The sequence below is a fragment of the Aspergillus glaucus genome (assembly GCF_001890805.1).
Source record: "Aspergillus glaucus CBS 516.65 unplaced genomic scaffold ASPGLscaffold_19, whole genome shotgun sequence".
NCBI lineage: Eukaryota > Fungi > Ascomycota > Eurotiomycetes > Eurotiales > Aspergillaceae > Aspergillus > Aspergillus glaucus.
In genome coordinates, this window is record NW_019170471.1 from 233,985 (window position 1) to 248,946 (window position 14,962).

Here is a 14,962-nt window from a genome sequence, read left to right on the forward strand (position 1 = left end):
GATGAATGCTCTGTTGAGCTTGGCAAAGGGAAGAAGAATCAATGGGTATGGCGGCTCAACCACTTCAATGAAAAATGGAAAAAAAAAAAAGCATATAATCCCATATACCAAAGGCAAAGGAATATCTATCATGATTTGGGCAGCAATCTGGGGTGGTGGCCACACTGAAATTTATCGAATGATTCGGGATGAGGAATCTGCTCGAAGAGGGTATTCTTCACAGTCCTATTTGAAATTTATTGAAGATTATCTACCTGCTATATGGGAATCTGACATGCCATGCCAGAAGACCCGATAGCACCGATTAAATCAAAGCGTTTGGAGCCATACCTCGCTGCTCAATAAGTGGTGTCACGCTGTTCATCTGACTCAGTGCTGCTGCTTGTGACGTTGTCCGTACTACAGTTACTTCCCAGATGTCTATTTCATCGGGACCGTGGGCATTTCATCGCTTGGGTACGACGAAGTTAGGCAATGAACGAACGCTGATTTTGTATGGAGAGGGAGGGGGTAGAAAGCGAGACGAAGACACGGCAAAGCTAGAGAGCAAGTATTTTAAATATTTCTATCATATTACTATTCTTGCATATAAATCTAAGAGTCTAATACGGTCTGGTTATAATGAATTGTTATAATTACTGTACATTGTAAAGAACAAAAAACGCTTGTAAACCAGAATAAGAGATTCATCGAAAATCACTCAGCTACAACTTACTATGTACAGCTGGTACTTTGACGACGATAGCAAAGATATCAAAGAATTTAAATATGTGATATTATCGAAATTCCTTTGCATAATATCAATAGTAAATATATGGAGACGTTTTCATATCCAATAGCCTTACGACATTGCCGGGGCCTTGCCCAAGTACAGATTCAGACGCGCCAAACACCCATAGTGTCGAAATTCGCCTTGAAAAAAAAAAAAAAAAAAGAGAGAGAAGTCATTCAAATTCAAATCCCAATGGAAACATCCTCTCAGTATGCAAAGAATCAAAAGGCCAGGGCCAATCTTCCAGCAGCTCCTGTGGCAGTTGAAACAGCGACAACTGATCCCCGTAATCCGCTATAGTTGAGCCAACTACAGCGGATGAACTGTGATTATACGGGGGAACCAAATTCCCATCGGGCTGGAAGTCTTGACCAGTAAGAGAGTCAGCATTGCTTACGGCAGAACTGTCTTGCTGTGCTTCAGAACTTGGGTTGAAAATGTGCTGGGTGCACATGTACTTGTCAATTCGATCAACCTGTGACGTGAGCCATTGGCTGGCATCTACGGCACGATGAAGACCAGATTCCAGGCGACGAAGGAGATCGGCCATCTCAAGGCTATTCGTATCGTATTATAGTTAATAGGAGGAAGAAGCGATCATGGGAATGAACAAGGTAACTCACAGCAGACCCCGAACCCGCTGATAGGATGCTTCGGAGAGACTCCCTTCCATTACGGACCCGAGTATACAGCCGATCCCTGCAAGGTGATGGAGCTGGTGTTGTCAGTACAGATATTCGAAGAAGGAACAGAGATCTTGGAATTGCAGAGAAAAGGGGAAAGCTTACAAGAGGAGAACTGATAGCTTTGAGATACTCGACAGGGACTTTCGAAAACACGCTCAGCAACTCTCCTGCAACATCGCACCTCCTTTCAACGCCTCGATCCTCAGCTGAAAATAAGACCATACGAAGGAGCTGCAAGGTTGCTTGGATATTGGCAGATTGAAACCCAAATAGATCTTTGGCAGGATCGCCTGTAACTGGTAACGTTTCTCGAAACTGCGACGGCAATGCGGAATACAGAGTGAGAACATGGTCCAGCACAATCCCTTCTGACATAGACGCTGGTCCAAATAGAGACCACACTTGCGTTGTCCCATTGCCTTGAGACCAGCGACGTCGATGAAAATCCACCGCATGCTCGAGGATCCGGTAGAGATCTGTTGTGAAGTTCCAGCCGCGAACCCAGCTCATGGGCTGGCGTGATATGAGGGTAATATCTGCGGGATAGGTTCGGGTCGATGCTGGTGAGGCTGGCGGAACGCCGTACCCACTATTTGTGATGAATTCATCGTCGATCTCACTAGGATAGCGCACCATCGAGTGTGCTTCTCTGTATCGGATAATGCCTCCCCACACGATAGATGAGTAAATGTCTAAGGTATAAATAGACCAAAACTAAGAATGTTAATACAGCGGTAAACAATATAATTCTATTGCAATCAATGTCATTGAGAATTCAGGTTGCATATCCATACCAATCTTCGACGTTCTTCGATCTCAATAGGATTCAACTGCTTCGGCCACAGCTTCTCATCGTGGAGTCCTTCCATACCAGCCAAGGTATGATAGATGCCCGCATATTGATGCATCCATTTGGTTTGTCCATTCTGAATGCTAGCAATGGCGAGGATGGCGCACGCACGCATATACTCCAGCCCTCTAGCCGTAGTCAGATCCCTTGGAATAGAATCTTTGGCCGCTGCGTAGAAAGCCTCCGAAGGTGGCTCCGCAAGCTGGGAAGGGTGCCAACGATCGGAATATAGAGCTCCGTCGCGTGCTCTAGCAGAAGCTAAGGCACATACAGCCATGGTAGAAGCAAAGAGTCCTCGATCCTTTAGATGCTCGTAATTGTCGAGTTTCTCCAGGAACGAAGGACGATGGAATAAAGGGAATCTGAGACGTAGTCAGCTTCAATGGGCCTCAGAAATAAGCCGACGATGGGTGTACTACATTGGATATACAATTTCAAAATATATCTGGACGAGAGTTTTGATGATCTGATCACTGGAAATGGCGAATGCTTTCCACGAATTCTGCAATGCGCTGCTTTCATTCTCACCTATCACTGTAAACCACGTGTCGTTGAGACTACTCCAAGGATCATCTGACGGCAAGGAATCATTCACAGGTGCTGTGAGAGAAGGATCAAAGTCTTCATAGGTCTTATTAGACTGCAGTCTCACTTGGTCGACATTTTCGGCAGTCTTCGCCTTTACCCCTCGTCGCTTTGTAGCGCGATCAAAGGTGCAGAGCACCTCGAAATCCGCACAGTTTTGGCAACGACCTAGCGGGTCATTACCTCTGCTGCATTTTATACTACGTCTGTTGCAGAAGTCACCTGTCATAATATTAACCATTAAGCCGAATGGGCAAATACAGGTTATCGTCGACACATACAAGCTCTAGAGACACGTTGGAGTTTCCGTGGTCGGTGCGACATCATAAATTCCAGTTTTTCCTCTTAAGGTTGAAACAGGGTAACAATAGGTTAAGTATGCGAGATACTGAGGGGTGATACTTTCGGAGGATCTAGTCGGGCGTTTGTATTTTGAGCTCGTAGGATGATAGCAAAATTGAGAACTTAGGGCACATTCAGCTGAGCCTCACTATCCAGGGAACAAAAGCAGATGAAAAGGTGAATCTGCTGCACGAATATTGACCGTTTTTCAACAGTTGAGACTCCATCGGAAAAGGGATCAAAGTGTTGGAGTTAGGATGCGACCTTTCCTTTCTTGGTTCAGCGCTCGTTTAGCCTCTAAAGGTTTAATTGGTGTGGAGCGATAGGGAGCAGGTAGTCAATTGAGCATATGTATATAATTGATTAGATACATGAAAAAGGGAGAAAAGGCCAAGGAATAAGCCAACTGTCGGACGATATCTCGGTGATCATCTACGGGATAGCATTCAGGCCACATACGCAAGCCATCTAGATACATGAAGAGGGAGAAAAGGTCAACAGAGAAAGGGGATTAGCGAGCCAATGAGAATACACTAGTCAATCATATAAACATATGCTCAATTGACTACCTGCTCCCTATCACTCCACATATGTCACCATTTCCACTGCTCCACCTCCGACAGAAATTAACCTGAATAAGCTGCTGAGTCAGGGGTTGGTCGTCGATGTCACGTTCCAAATAAGTTAGGTCAACTATAGTTACTCAGTGTGTAGTCGTTATGATTCTTTGTTTTCAAAAGTGATAGAGAGATCTAACTGCACTCTATTAGAAACTTCATTACTAGTCGTGATTACAATTATTGAACATAATTTATGTCCACTACAATCATGATCTGTGACTTGTCTGAAATTTTCCCTTCGGTCCATTGAGTACATATCGTATTGTTTTTGTTTCGCAATTCCTCTATAAATCTACATGACATCCCAAGTCCAAACATAAGACACATATCAAACCGTTTCATGAAACTCTCCATGTTGATACATTTCTAGCTCCCCTTTCCCGTCATCTTCTATCTTCTCAATTTCCCGTTCAGCGTACGCGTCACCATGCAACTTGTACGCCTTCTCCATCTCCCAATAAAACGGACTGGAGGTGGAAAATAGTGCTTCTATAGATTCGAGGGAGCGGTTACAGGTCTCTGGATAGAAAAGGAAAACTGTTGGGATCCAGAGTAAGTTCAGACCGGCAAGGAGAAAGTAGCTGCGGGTCGTGATGCTGCCAAACATGACTGGGTTGACCAGAGTGGTCATTCCCACGCCGATGGCCCAGCCGGCGATTCCAAAGCCGTTGCCCTGCGCTCGAAGGTCTGAGGGGAACATTTCCGTAGGCACGAGAAAGGCTACTGTTCCCCAGGAAGCGGCATAACTATCCAGGTTAATGTATCAAAACTGTGAAAGTTCAATTCCCGCATGCTTACCACAGATTAAAAAGGAAGAGCATTGCAACAGCAGCCGGGGCGAACTGAGCCAATTTTCCAGGGTTCTGGAGGGAGCCTTCGAATACAGCTCCAGCCTTTGAAAGTTAATTCTGTCATCATTGTACATTATAGAAACAGAGGAGAGCTCACAATCAAATTGACAGAAAACAAAGCCGCAGAACCTGCCATCAAGCAAGCTCGTCGACCAATTCGGTCTACGATATTTGCATTGATGATGGTGCCTATTACTCCGATCGTATTCAGGCCGCCCGCAAGACCATTCTGCGTGACTTCACTATAGCCAGCCTGCCTAAGAAGAGTAGGGGAATACGCTGTGACGGCCTGATTTACTATTAGCTAAACGATATCCATTCACCAACGTAGTATTTAAGCGTTACTCACGGTGATACCGGTCCAAGATCCCATGATCTGAAGAAGCAAACAGAGCCAGGCGCGACGGCACAAGCTTAAACCTGGCCTTCCTCCTCTCCCGACCAGGATCTTGACAAATTGAATTGGTGAACTAGGTTTGCTGTCTTGAGCATTTGCGACGACCTCGTGGTACTCACGATCGATTTCTTTCTGGCAGACCTTGTGTCCACGGACTCGATTCAGAAGATCGCGGGCTTCATTTTTGCGTCCGACAAATGCAAGATAGCGCGGGCTATTTGGTAGCATTTTGATAAATATAGCCACAATCAGAGCAGGGACGCATTGGAAGGCTAGAAGGAAGCGCCACCTAATGTCTGAATAACCATTGTTGATGAAAGCGAGACCGAAAGATACCCAATACGCGATAGAGATTCCTAGATCTGGACAGTGTCAACACACTGAGCGTTCTGTGGTAGAGTTCAAAAGACACTACTTACAATTGGCAATAAAGACATAAGCAAGAAATCCACCACGATGATTCGCGGAGGAAGTCTCTGACACCAGAACAGGTGCGATACCAGTCAAAGCTGTGATCTAGTCAGAGACAGACCCGACAGACGCATTTCTTTTGATACCACTTACCTCCAGTCCCAATACCCGTCACCACTCTGGCAACCAACATGAAGTCCGAACTCTGGATGGCAGCCTGCAAAGCACCACCGACCATAGCAAACAAAGAACCAATGAACAGACCATTGATACGGCCAATACGATCCGCAAGCCATCCACCAACAAAACAGCCAAAGATACAGCCGAGGTAGTAAATGCTGACCAGGCCACCTTGGTGGGTGGTGTCGGTCACGGTGCCGTCGGCCTTGCCTATGCCCACCTCGGTGACATAGTAAGGGGAGGCATTGACGCCTCCCATCACACCTTGATCATATCCCTCGAAAAAGATGCAAAGGAGGGACAAGGTGTGAATGGCAAGGTTGAGCTGGGTTGTAGAAAGCCTTTTCCAGAACGTCGTGTAGCCCATGGTTAATGATGATGATGTTGAATAAGACCAGCTTGTACATACAATATAACACGGGAACGAAGTTCAGAAAGCATGAAGGGATAAAAATCTACCCATTCGCATAGATAGGGATTCTGGATATCCGTTTTATAACATGACTAGAATCCATCAGAAGGCCTACGCGGCCGTATTTAAACGGCTTAAAGCCTTAAAACATCATATGAGGAAAGAAGAGCTGAAGGCATAGTGAAGAGGAACGTGTAGAGAGACACTGCGGACAAACCCCGGCCGAAGAAGCGTTTAAGCGGGATTAATTGCCCCCCCCCCCCCGGCCCCCGAGAATTTGGGTAGCGCGATGGTTTGGGTATGTAGTTGATTACTCTGTAGAAATGATCCACAGTGATCAGCGAAAATGGGTGGGGAGGAGAGACATTTCAGCGTTTTGCCGTTTTGCCGTTTTGCCGTGTATCCATTTACCACCAAATCCCGAAATGAGCGTCTGCCTCCAATCAGTTGATAGTTGGCTCCATTCAAACTCATGCATGGCCGCAAGGATGCTTTGAGACAGTTCTAATGGTTACTTGCAAGATTTTAAATACCTATCTTGCGTCTTTTTCATTGCTTCGTTTTTGCTCACCATTCTATTTGTTATATCACCTCTCCTGACTGCCGTTGGAAAGTGATTTGATATACTGTGGTTCGAATATCACCATGGGTTCTATCGGCCAGACAAATGGCATTCCCAATGATGTTGTGGATTTGACGATTCTCGGATTAAACAGTGGCACGTCGATGGTAAGGTTCAGAAGACCGCTTGTGTAGAATATGGAAGTATGATAGTTAACCATATTCCTATATTGCAGGACGGAATCGACTGTGCCCTTTGTCACTTCTACCAAGAAACTCCTGAATTTCCCATGCGCTTTGAGCTTCTCAAGGTATGTACGGACTAGACAATCAAGCCCCTCCGATGTACCTAAAAACCGCCCACTAAGATATATGTCAATAGTACGGCGAGGTCGACCTTGAGCCCACCATAAAAAAACGCGTGATGAACATCATCCTGCACAACCAATCCTCCCCTTCAGAACTATCAGAAGTCAACGTCACCCTGGGAGAAACCTTCGCCTCGGCCGTCAAGGAATTTTGCCACAACCACAGTGTCGACATTTCCACTATCGACGTCCTCGGCTCTCACGGCCAAACCATCTGGCTCCTCTCCATGCCAGAAGAGGGCGAGGTCAAAAGCGCCCTCACCATGGCCGAGGGGTCCATCCTGGCGTCTCGCACAGGCATCACATCCGTCACGGATTTCCGAGTCAGCGACCAAGCGGCTGGTCGGCAGGGCGCGCCATTGATCGCTTTCTTTGATGCCTTGCTCCTACACCATCCGACGAAACTGCGTGCGTGCCAGAACATCGGTGGTATCGCTAATGTCTGTTTCATCCCGCCCGATAACAAGGGTGGAGTAGATGAATGCTACGATTTTGACACTGGTCCGGGGAATGTCTTTATTGACGCCGTGGTGCGCTATTACACAAATGGTGAACGCGAGTACGATAGGGACGGCGAGATGGGCGCCCGTGGCACAGTTGATCAAGCACTGGTGGACGAGTTCCTTCAACACAAGTACTTCAAATTGAATCCGCCCAAGACAACCGGCCGAGAGGTCTTCCGAGATACCCTTGCATTTGATCTGATCAAGAAGGCGGAGGCCAAGGGTCTTTCACCCGATGATGTGATCGCAACCGTGACCAGAGTCACGGCCCAGGCGATCGTCGACCATTACCGGCGATATGCGCCCCAAGGGATGGAAATCGCCGAGATTTTCATGTGTGGGGGCGGTGCCTATAACCCTAATATTACGAACTACATCCAAAAGAATTATCCCAATACGAAGATTCTCATGTTGGACGATGCTGGTGTTCCTGGCGGAGCGAAGGAGGCGATCACCTTTGCCTGGCAAGCAATGGAAGCGGTCGTTGGACGGTCAATTCCGGTTCCAGCTCAGGTTGAGACACGCCAGGAGTATGTGCTGGGCAAGGTGTCACCGGGGAAGAATTATCGGAAGGTGATGCGTCAGGGGATGCTCTTTGGGGCAGGCCGCGATCATCTCTCGCCTGTGAAGGATATGATTAACTACATTGATGGGAAAGTCTTTTCCAATAAGTGGTAATTAGTTGCCCTACTAGAAGGGCATTTGTTTAATACAAAATATCTTCATTTTACTGTATTTATAGCCAGATAATTCAGTATTCTCAGCCATGACTGATTTCGGTTCGTTAGAGGATACCAAAGCTTCTGTTGGCTAGGAAGGGGCCTGTGCAAGAGCTAGTATCTCGGGATAGAGATTGATACTTGTGTCAACTAGCTAATGAATGGACACATATCGGAGGCTATATAAGCAAAAAAAAAAAAAAAGTAAATCAGTGAGCGATATCCGAGATATCCAGAGGTCATATGATACTATTCGTGTCACTGATAAGCCCTGAAACGAGGCCTCCGGAACGTGCAGATGATAAATCATGGGCCCGAGGTTGCTGCAAGATAAGCCGATTCTTACCAACAGCTTCGCCTTGAATGCTACATGACACCGCACGAAGCACACCTACCAATGTGCCTGGACTCACTGAGAATGCTGATTTTTCCAGGTATGAAAACAATTCTGATACCCCATCAGCAGAAGCTTTGCTTGAGATTCTGGCAACTCACATGGAATAGAAAGGCCAAAACTTCTATTCCCTGTGTTCTAGCGACAGTATCAGTGGGGTGTTCGCTACTGGGGATGTCTTCTGTTTGTCCGGCTTATCTGGCTTCAGTCGTTTGCGGATTCCCGCCGGTTTGGCGATGCCATGAATCAGGCTGTTGTCCCGCTGTTGGACGTGCTTGGGGCGCAGTCTCTGGCTGAAAAGCGAGTGACAGGCGCCATCGTCGATCGAAGATGCTTCGAACTAATTGATGGTGAATGCGAGAAGATACAAGGATCAGCTAATATGCCGCAGCACCAAATCACGTGATAATATATGTCTTGGCAACGATAGATATTGATGAAGATCGGATGAATGTCGGACCGATCTAGTGAGCTCCGGAGAAGTTTTATCGTACGGCGATGGAACACTCTGGGGGAGTTCTAGTAAGCACTCTACAGCAGACTCAATACTACGTACATTCCCTACTGCGCGATACTGTCTCTACGGCCCACGGCTGTCATATGGGCCTCGTACGGTAATCCGGAGAATCGGCACCGCTGCCCCGAAGCTTCCCCGTTTCAGATATATACCACTTGGTATACGGTATACCATCCAGTATACATCTACCACGCAGCAAAAGATATACCAGGGCGAAGGAAGGATATATAAGGAAGCTCATTCATGTACCTAGTTTAGTTCTTCGCGATTGTTCTCGTCAATCAAGCATTGGTTACTTTTCTAGTTCAGACTCGTCAGCACTAAACCAACAATTGAGTATACGTACTCAGTTGGCCTTGTTTCTCTACTTCGTTACCTTATCGACCTTACTTGTTTACGGAACCTGGATGGGGCGATATACCACGAGATACTACACCACGGACCTTAGGAGGTCATTGTCGATATAAGGACCCGGAACGAAGGACACTTAGGTAAGTGCCCCCAAACTGAGACTACTGACACTAGAACCCTAGGTTACGATACGAGAGAAGCCAGGTTGTGACAATCAGGTGATCTCGTCCGGTTACAATTGACTTATTACTGAGGGTGATGAGGGTGACCCTCAATTGCGGATGTCAGGCCGTATTCGGAAACGATCAAGGTTTCTTGATGGGTATGAAATCGGTCGTGGGTAGTCATGTAAATAGTATTAGCTTCATAATTTTATTTTTCAATAGAATGCTCGGATATCCTGACTTTTTACCCGTACGCTTAGCATGTAAGGTAAATACCAGAACATACAGTCTTAATACTGCATAGTTATGCATGTCATGAGGTCCTTATGTTTGTCGTGTTTGTCCACCCTGAGGGTGACCCTCAGGGTCTGGCAAGGTCTAACTAGAACCCTAGGTTACGATACGAGTGAAGCCAGGTTATGACAGATGAGACTGTGATATTATAGATCTGATCATCTGGATTGTTCTGTAACATACACCTACTTCCCAGTTGAATATAAAAAAAAAAAAAAAAAAAGAAAGAAAGAAAAGGCCTAGACCGTTGTATCACAGTGACATGCTGGTGCGAATAACATGATGATGTATGTATGGTTTGAAAATATAGAACTTTTAATGTGTATTTAAATTGCTATTTACATTGCTGAACCGAGTACTCCACAAGTTTTATATTTTGGAGGCACCAAATCATCATTAAATCACCCAGTACGTTGAAATCACATCAGCAGAAAGAGAGCCATGGTTACCTTGCTCATTAGCTCACTTATTCAAAACTCCAGCTTTATATAAGATCCATAAACCACATCTGCAAGACAATTGAGCTAACAGAACTTCAGTTCTTCACAACAACCTATTTGGAGACTAAAGCCTTTTGTCGATCCACAATGTCTAGCCAAAAACCTCTTGTCACAACCGACATCAGCAACTATTCTGATACCGGCTATGGAGACCCACACGAGAAAATGAAAGCATTGACTTGGCAGGGCAAAAACCAGGTCAAAGTGGGTAAGTATCTGTTATCGTTTTGGTCATCTGGTATTGATGAAGACTTGCTGAGATTACCTTTTGTCTTAAGTGGAGACCGCAAAGCCAACAATCGTTGATGATGAAGATGTTATCTTGAAGATAACAGGCAGTACTATTTGTGGTAGTGATCTCCACCTGTACCATTGTATGTCAACTCGTTGCCTTGTACATTCAGATTATAGATTGCTAACACAATGTGCAGCGGCCATCCCGAACATGCAGAAAGGCGATATTCTTGGCCATGAGTTCTGTGGCGTTATTGAGAAAATAGGACCGAAGGTCAAAAAGCGCAAGGTAGGTGAGAGAGCTGTGGCCTCTTTCCAGATTGCGTGCGGCGAGTGTTACTACTGCCAGAGAAAACTATCTTCGATGTGTGAAAAAACAAATGGCTGTCAGAGTGCAAGTGACCTCTACGGGCGCCGAACATCAGGTCTTATTCTCCCTCGGCACAATGTCTTTTTTACATCTTGTTAGAACTAATGTCAAAATCAGGCATGTTTGGATATTCACACTTCACCAGAGGGTTTGCTGGTGGACAGGCGGAATTTGTCCGGGTCCCCTATGGGGACGTGAATCTCCTACCTTTACCAGACGATGTTCCTGATGAACAAGGACTGTATTGTCAGATGTATTGGGCACTTCTTGGAATGCTGTCGTCGATACAGGTGTGAAAAAGGAGACACAGTCGCTGTTTGGGGGGCAGGCCCTGTTGGACAAATGGCGGTTGAATTTGCCGTCCTAAATGGAGCGAGCCGAGTGATACTGATTGACGGGGGTGAGGGAAGGTGGCGACTAGATTTCCTGAAAGGAAAAATTCCGCAACTTGAGACAATCGACTACACAAGACTTCCAAGTGGAGAAACAGTTGTTTCTACGTTGAAAAGAATGTGCAATTGGCGTGGCCCTGACATCACCATTGAGTGTGCTGCTGGTGAGTACGCGAAAAGTTGGAGTCATATCATTCAGAGGACATTGGGTCTGGAGAACGATACGTCGGAGCTTCTGAACGAGATGATTACTTCAGTCAGAGGCTTCGGAAGTTGTGGTGTGACTGGCGTATACACAGGATTCGTACGTGCTATACTCCCATGACGAAACTAATTGTTAACGCGAATGCCCAGTGCAACCACTTCAACATCGGTTCCATGATGGAGACGGGTGTCCATTTAAACGGAAATGGACAATGCCCCGTGCAAAAGTACTGGCACGAACTATTGACCCTCATTCAACAGGATAAAATTCATCCGTTGAACATGGTCACTCATCGTTTTGATCTTAAAGACATGGAGAAGGTGTACGAGTTATTCAACCAACGTGCAGAAGGTATGCAGAAGATCTTCGTCCAGACCAAATTCTCGGCGCCTAGGGCTCCTGCTTCACCCGCTTTGACCGTACTTTAACTTCGAACCTCGGAATGTGCAAGATTATCTGCGGCCGCAGTTCCAGGATGACTGTTCTTTAATTTTTTTTTTTTTTTTTTTTTTTTTTTTTTTTTTTTTTTTTTTTTTTGTCTCTGTTTATATATCCAAGAATGTAAAGGCAATGTTTGGTCTCGTTTTATTTGATTTTAAACTTCTTACTTAGGCAAAAACCGTAACCTGTAGTTACCTGGTATCATTTTGTGGTGTACAAATGACTGCTTTCAGGCCGCAGACAAAATATGACTCGGACCATACGTAAATCTGTAGGGGACCTATGTTTTACCAACACTTACAAAATTATTTCTTTGTTTATTGCTAAGTCCAAGCCGCATTTTAATCTGTGACAATAACTAATAACGTACAGCAACATCAAGCATTGAATACAATTAATATTCCACTACATTTATATCATCTGTATCAGTCTTGCTCCGCTATCAACCATCTCCGAAGCAAAAATACCCATATATTTATATACATTCCAAAGTTGCACAGCGATTCATATTTACTGAGAATTGCTTGGAGTACTCTCTATTACAATGACACAAGCCCAGCTTGGTGTTGACATTCCAATGCTAGCCTTCCCTGAGTGGAACCTCGCACAACTGTTCCGTGACACCTCTCTGCGTGATTTAAAAGATGAACTTTCTGTTCAAGCAGCTTCACCCCACAGATATTACACTCAACCCCTTTGGTTGGCCAGGGAGGATTGACATGTTTTTGTAGAAAATGCCTGGTGAGTGAACCGGGTGTTGCGTGTTCCACAATCTGATTCTTTAGTGGGAGATTAGCGTTTCCCAGACAAAGAAAGCAGAGCTTAGGTCACTCTTCTGGAGACTTGATCTGTACAGATTCCATTGCTTGGAACAGGGTAATCTCAGTCTCATCCTCTGAGAAATGCTGTTGCTGTTTGGCAGGAGGACAGGGTTTGTCATTGTCAGGTACAGGCCGGCAATGAGATTGGCTGGGCCGAGGCATGGGCCGCCCCTCTTCCACAGGGCAGAATGCAGTCATTGCATTAATCACGTTGATTCAACGCTGATACTCCGCTTCAAGGGTGGCACCTGGCATGCTCAAGGTGGCATCAATCACTGTTAAATGCTGTGGAGGCATACAACCCTTGTGCTCCAGAGCCCCCATCACCTTGGTATCCACCAGCTTCCCTGCCAGTTGACATTCAAGGTTGATCATGGGTTGCTCATTCTGATACCATTCTAGATTCTCCTGGATCTGCTAGTTCCGCTGTCGTTGCTTCTCATTACAAAGTTCACAGACAGCTTTGTTATACTTCTGCTTTGCTTCCATTGTCCAATCCTGGAAAAGTTCCAGCTTCTCCTGTAGATGATGATGGTGCTTGGAAAGCGCTCCTTCATCAAGGTGGCCAAAGGTAGTTTGGCATGCCATACTGGCACGGTCTAACTTGGCTTTGCGGTCATCCCATGTCCATTTGCATTTATTTACTATGTCCTGCCGTGCATGAACCACAGGGAGCCAATTGAGGGATTTGGATTCTTCAGGAGAGAGCTTATATGGTTGATTCAGGTCAATTGAGGCGCTCAACAAGCACGCAAATCGCACTAATGGTGTTTGAGAACCTGTTTTGCAGATAATTCCCTGAACATCAACATCAACATCCACTTCATAATGTTGGATGAAGGTGCGGATATCTGCATGCTGTAGAATGACATTTTGGAGGGCATCAGTAACTTCTTCTATCCATAGGGTTAGCTACTTGACTAGCTGAAGGGCTCATGAATACTCACCACTGCTGTTGAATTCCTTGGCTCCAGCATATTGAAGGAGGTACGGCCTGGCAACTTGATCAAAGCCTGTGATCTCGCCTCCTTGATGCATCCATGATCGCACCACAGACGCCATCAGTCTCTTTTCCAGGGCAATTCAATACCCAGCAGTTTCCTGCTCCACCTGGCAGAACATGTACTTATCTAGTATTTCATCCTTTAGTTTCAGTTCCTGCTGCCCCTTGCCATCCAGAACCCCAAGGCTGTAAAGTTTCTCCAGGCTATCCAGTACTGGCCCAGTTGTAGAAATTTTCTTGAAGCCTTGATATGAAAGAGCATACTCAGCAAGCATACATGCAGACTGAGTACCAGAGTTGGATCAAAGATAATTTCTGGAATCTTGAACTCATTCCTATTCAATTCTGTCAGCTGACCAGCTTGCAAGGAGCTACAAGAACAAGAACACCTACGCAGCCTTCTTCCCGAGGAATCTCTTCATGAAGTCCGGCTTCAGAAAAAAAAAATAATCGAGGCCACCAGAGCCGTTGTCTGAAAAGATCTCAGTCAGGTCAGAGCTGGCATCAGTCTGATTCTCTTTGTCGTCAGATCCAACTGGTCAGGAGCGAGGCGCCATGGTCAACACAGCCCGCAGGAAACTGGCAGACAAAAAGAAAGTCTGGAGTAGAAGATAAAGAGGATGAGAGTGACAGTGGTTTTGTGGATGAAGACAAACCTCAAAAGGATGGGAAGTGCTCCAAGAGATGCTCATGGGAGGAAGGATGGAAGCAGGGAAGGACATTGTCAGCACAATGGGATTTATAAATTCAAGAAAACATGATGGTCGAGGGGAGCCAAAGCTGGCTACCCTTTGCGACTGCAGCGAGAGCGTCTTGATAGATGATGTTGGACAAAATAGCAACAAAAGTCCAATTTGAGACTAGCGTCAAGGGGCGTGAAATCCGTGGCCTGGCATGGAGGAAAAGCCTGTGGCCGTGGGAATACGCTCACCTGATGCCAAGACGGGACTTGGTTAACAAGACTCCTAAAACGGCCGCCGGAGTAGCCCTTTTCGGCCGCCTGCTAACCGTCACATCAC

General features: G+C 45.9%; 7 protein-coding genes across 7 annotated transcripts; 3 read left to right on the forward strand and 4 right to left on the reverse strand.

The window, feature by feature from the left end:
* Positions 1–863: 863 nt before the first annotated feature.
* On the reverse strand, positions 864–3,582 carry ASPGLDRAFT_155203 (putative C6 transcription factor). Its single transcript, XM_022542359.1, has 6 exons — positions 3,175–3,582; positions 2,728–3,115; positions 2,253–2,670; positions 1,561–2,172; positions 1,396–1,487; positions 864–1,329 (listed from the first exon to the last, which is right to left on the reverse strand). Exons 1-6 carry the CDS (start codon positions 3,218–3,220, stop codon positions 945–947), a joined length of 1,941 nt encoding a protein of 646 aa, XP_022398035.1. The 5' UTR covers positions 3,221–3,582; the 3' UTR covers positions 864–944.
* Positions 3,583–4,079: 497 nt separating this feature from the next.
* ASPGLDRAFT_50396 (uncharacterized protein) lies at positions 4,080–6,365 on the reverse strand. The gene is made up of 7 exons (XM_022547300.1): positions 6,104–6,365; positions 5,668–6,035; positions 5,523–5,612; positions 5,056–5,465; positions 4,804–4,995; positions 4,654–4,748; positions 4,080–4,601 (listed from the first exon to the last, which is right to left on the reverse strand). Exons 1-7 carry the CDS (start codon positions 6,133–6,135, stop codon positions 4,184–4,186), a joined length of 1,605 nt encoding a protein of 534 aa, XP_022398036.1. The 5' UTR covers positions 6,136–6,365; the 3' UTR covers positions 4,080–4,183.
* A 173-nt stretch (positions 6,366–6,538) lies between these two features.
* ASPGLDRAFT_76316 (UPF0075 domain protein) lies at positions 6,539–8,309 on the forward strand. Its single transcript, XM_022549846.1, has 3 exons — positions 6,539–6,835; positions 6,904–6,978; positions 7,050–8,309. Exons 1-3 carry the CDS (start codon positions 6,752–6,754, stop codon positions 8,214–8,216), a joined length of 1,326 nt encoding a protein of 441 aa, XP_022398037.1. The 5' UTR covers positions 6,539–6,751; the 3' UTR covers positions 8,217–8,309.
* Positions 8,310–10,564: 2,255 nt separating this feature from the next.
* Positions 10,565–12,153, forward strand: ASPGLDRAFT_76317 (uncharacterized protein; the record flags this gene model as incomplete). The annotated part of the gene is made up of 6 exons (XM_022549847.1): positions 10,565–10,685; positions 10,756–10,851; positions 10,909–11,136; positions 11,199–11,334; positions 11,372–11,777; positions 11,828–12,153. 6 exons carry the CDS (start codon positions 10,565–10,567, stop codon positions 12,104–12,106), a joined length of 1,266 nt encoding a protein of 421 aa, XP_022398038.1. The 3' UTR covers positions 12,107–12,153.
* A 349-nt stretch (positions 12,154–12,502) lies between these two features.
* ASPGLDRAFT_660210 (uncharacterized protein) lies at positions 12,503–13,247 on the reverse strand. The gene is made up of 2 exons (XM_022548967.1): positions 12,974–13,247; positions 12,503–12,898 (listed from the first exon to the last, which is right to left on the reverse strand). The coding sequence occupies exons 1-2, from the start codon at positions 13,136–13,138 to the stop codon at positions 12,659–12,661; spliced, it is 405 nt and encodes a 134-aa protein (XP_022398039.1). The 5' UTR covers positions 13,139–13,247; the 3' UTR covers positions 12,503–12,658.
* On the reverse strand, positions 13,157–14,002 carry ASPGLDRAFT_38125 (uncharacterized protein; the record flags this gene model as incomplete). The annotated part of the gene is made up of 3 exons (XM_022544907.1): positions 13,157–13,348; positions 13,400–13,836; positions 13,888–14,002. The coding sequence occupies 3 exons, from the start codon at positions 14,000–14,002 to the stop codon at positions 13,157–13,159; spliced, it is 744 nt and encodes a 247-aa protein (XP_022398040.1).
* Positions 14,003–14,413: 411 nt separating this feature from the next.
* On the forward strand, positions 14,414–14,819 carry ASPGLDRAFT_50404 (uncharacterized protein). Its single transcript, XM_022547301.1, has 2 exons — positions 14,414–14,542; positions 14,600–14,819. Exons 1-2 carry the CDS (start codon positions 14,499–14,501, stop codon positions 14,799–14,801), a joined length of 246 nt encoding a protein of 81 aa, XP_022398041.1. The 5' UTR covers positions 14,414–14,498; the 3' UTR covers positions 14,802–14,819.
* The last annotated feature ends 143 nt before the right edge of the window (positions 14,820–14,962 follow it).

Coding starts and splice junctions, on each gene's coding strand:
- ASPGLDRAFT_50396 (XM_022547300.1), bottom strand. CDS start 6,135: ATGCTTTCTGAACTTCGTTCCCGTGTTATATT. Junction 5,613..5,667: donor GACGGGTATTGGGACTGGAG/GTAAGTGGTATC, acceptor ACTAGATCACAG/CTTTGACTGGTATCGCACCT. Junction 5,466..5,522: donor TTATGTCTTTATTGCCAATT/GTAAGTAGTGTC, acceptor GACACTGTCCAG/ATCTAGGAATCTCTATCGCG.
- ASPGLDRAFT_50404 (XM_022547301.1), top strand. CDS start 14,499: ATGGTCAACACAGCCCGCAGGAAACTGGCAGACAAAAAGAAAGT. Junction 14,543..14,599: donor CTGGCAGACAAAAAGAAAGT/CTGGAGTAGAAG, acceptor ATGAAGACAAAC/CTCAAAAGGATGGGAAGTGC.
- ASPGLDRAFT_76316 (XM_022549846.1), top strand. CDS start 6,752: ATGGGTTCTATCGGCCAGACAAATGGCATTCCCAATGATGTTGTGGAT. Junction 6,836..6,903: donor TAAACAGTGGCACGTCGATG/GTAAGGTTCAGA, acceptor CCTATATTGCAG/GACGGAATCGACTGTGCCCT. Junction 6,979..7,049: donor TGCGCTTTGAGCTTCTCAAG/GTATGTACGGAC, acceptor ATATGTCAATAG/TACGGCGAGGTCGACCTTGA.
- ASPGLDRAFT_155203 (XM_022542359.1), bottom strand. CDS start 3,220: ATGATGTCGCACCGACCACGGAAACTCCAACGTGTCTCTAGAGCTT. Junction 2,173..2,252: donor TCGAAGAACGTCGAAGATTG/GTATGGATATGC, acceptor TAACATTCTTAG/TTTTGGTCTATTTATACCTT. Junction 1,488..1,560: donor AAGCTATCAGTTCTCCTCTT/GTAAGCTTTCCC, acceptor TGACAACACCAG/CTCCATCACCTTGCAGGGAT.
- ASPGLDRAFT_660210 (XM_022548967.1), bottom strand. CDS start 13,138: ATGACTGCATTCTGCCCTGTGGAAGAGGGGCGGCCCATGCCTCGGCCC. Junction 12,899..12,973: donor TGTTCCAAGCAATGGAATCT/GTACAGATCAAG, acceptor CTCCCACTAAAG/AATCAGATTGTGGAACACGC.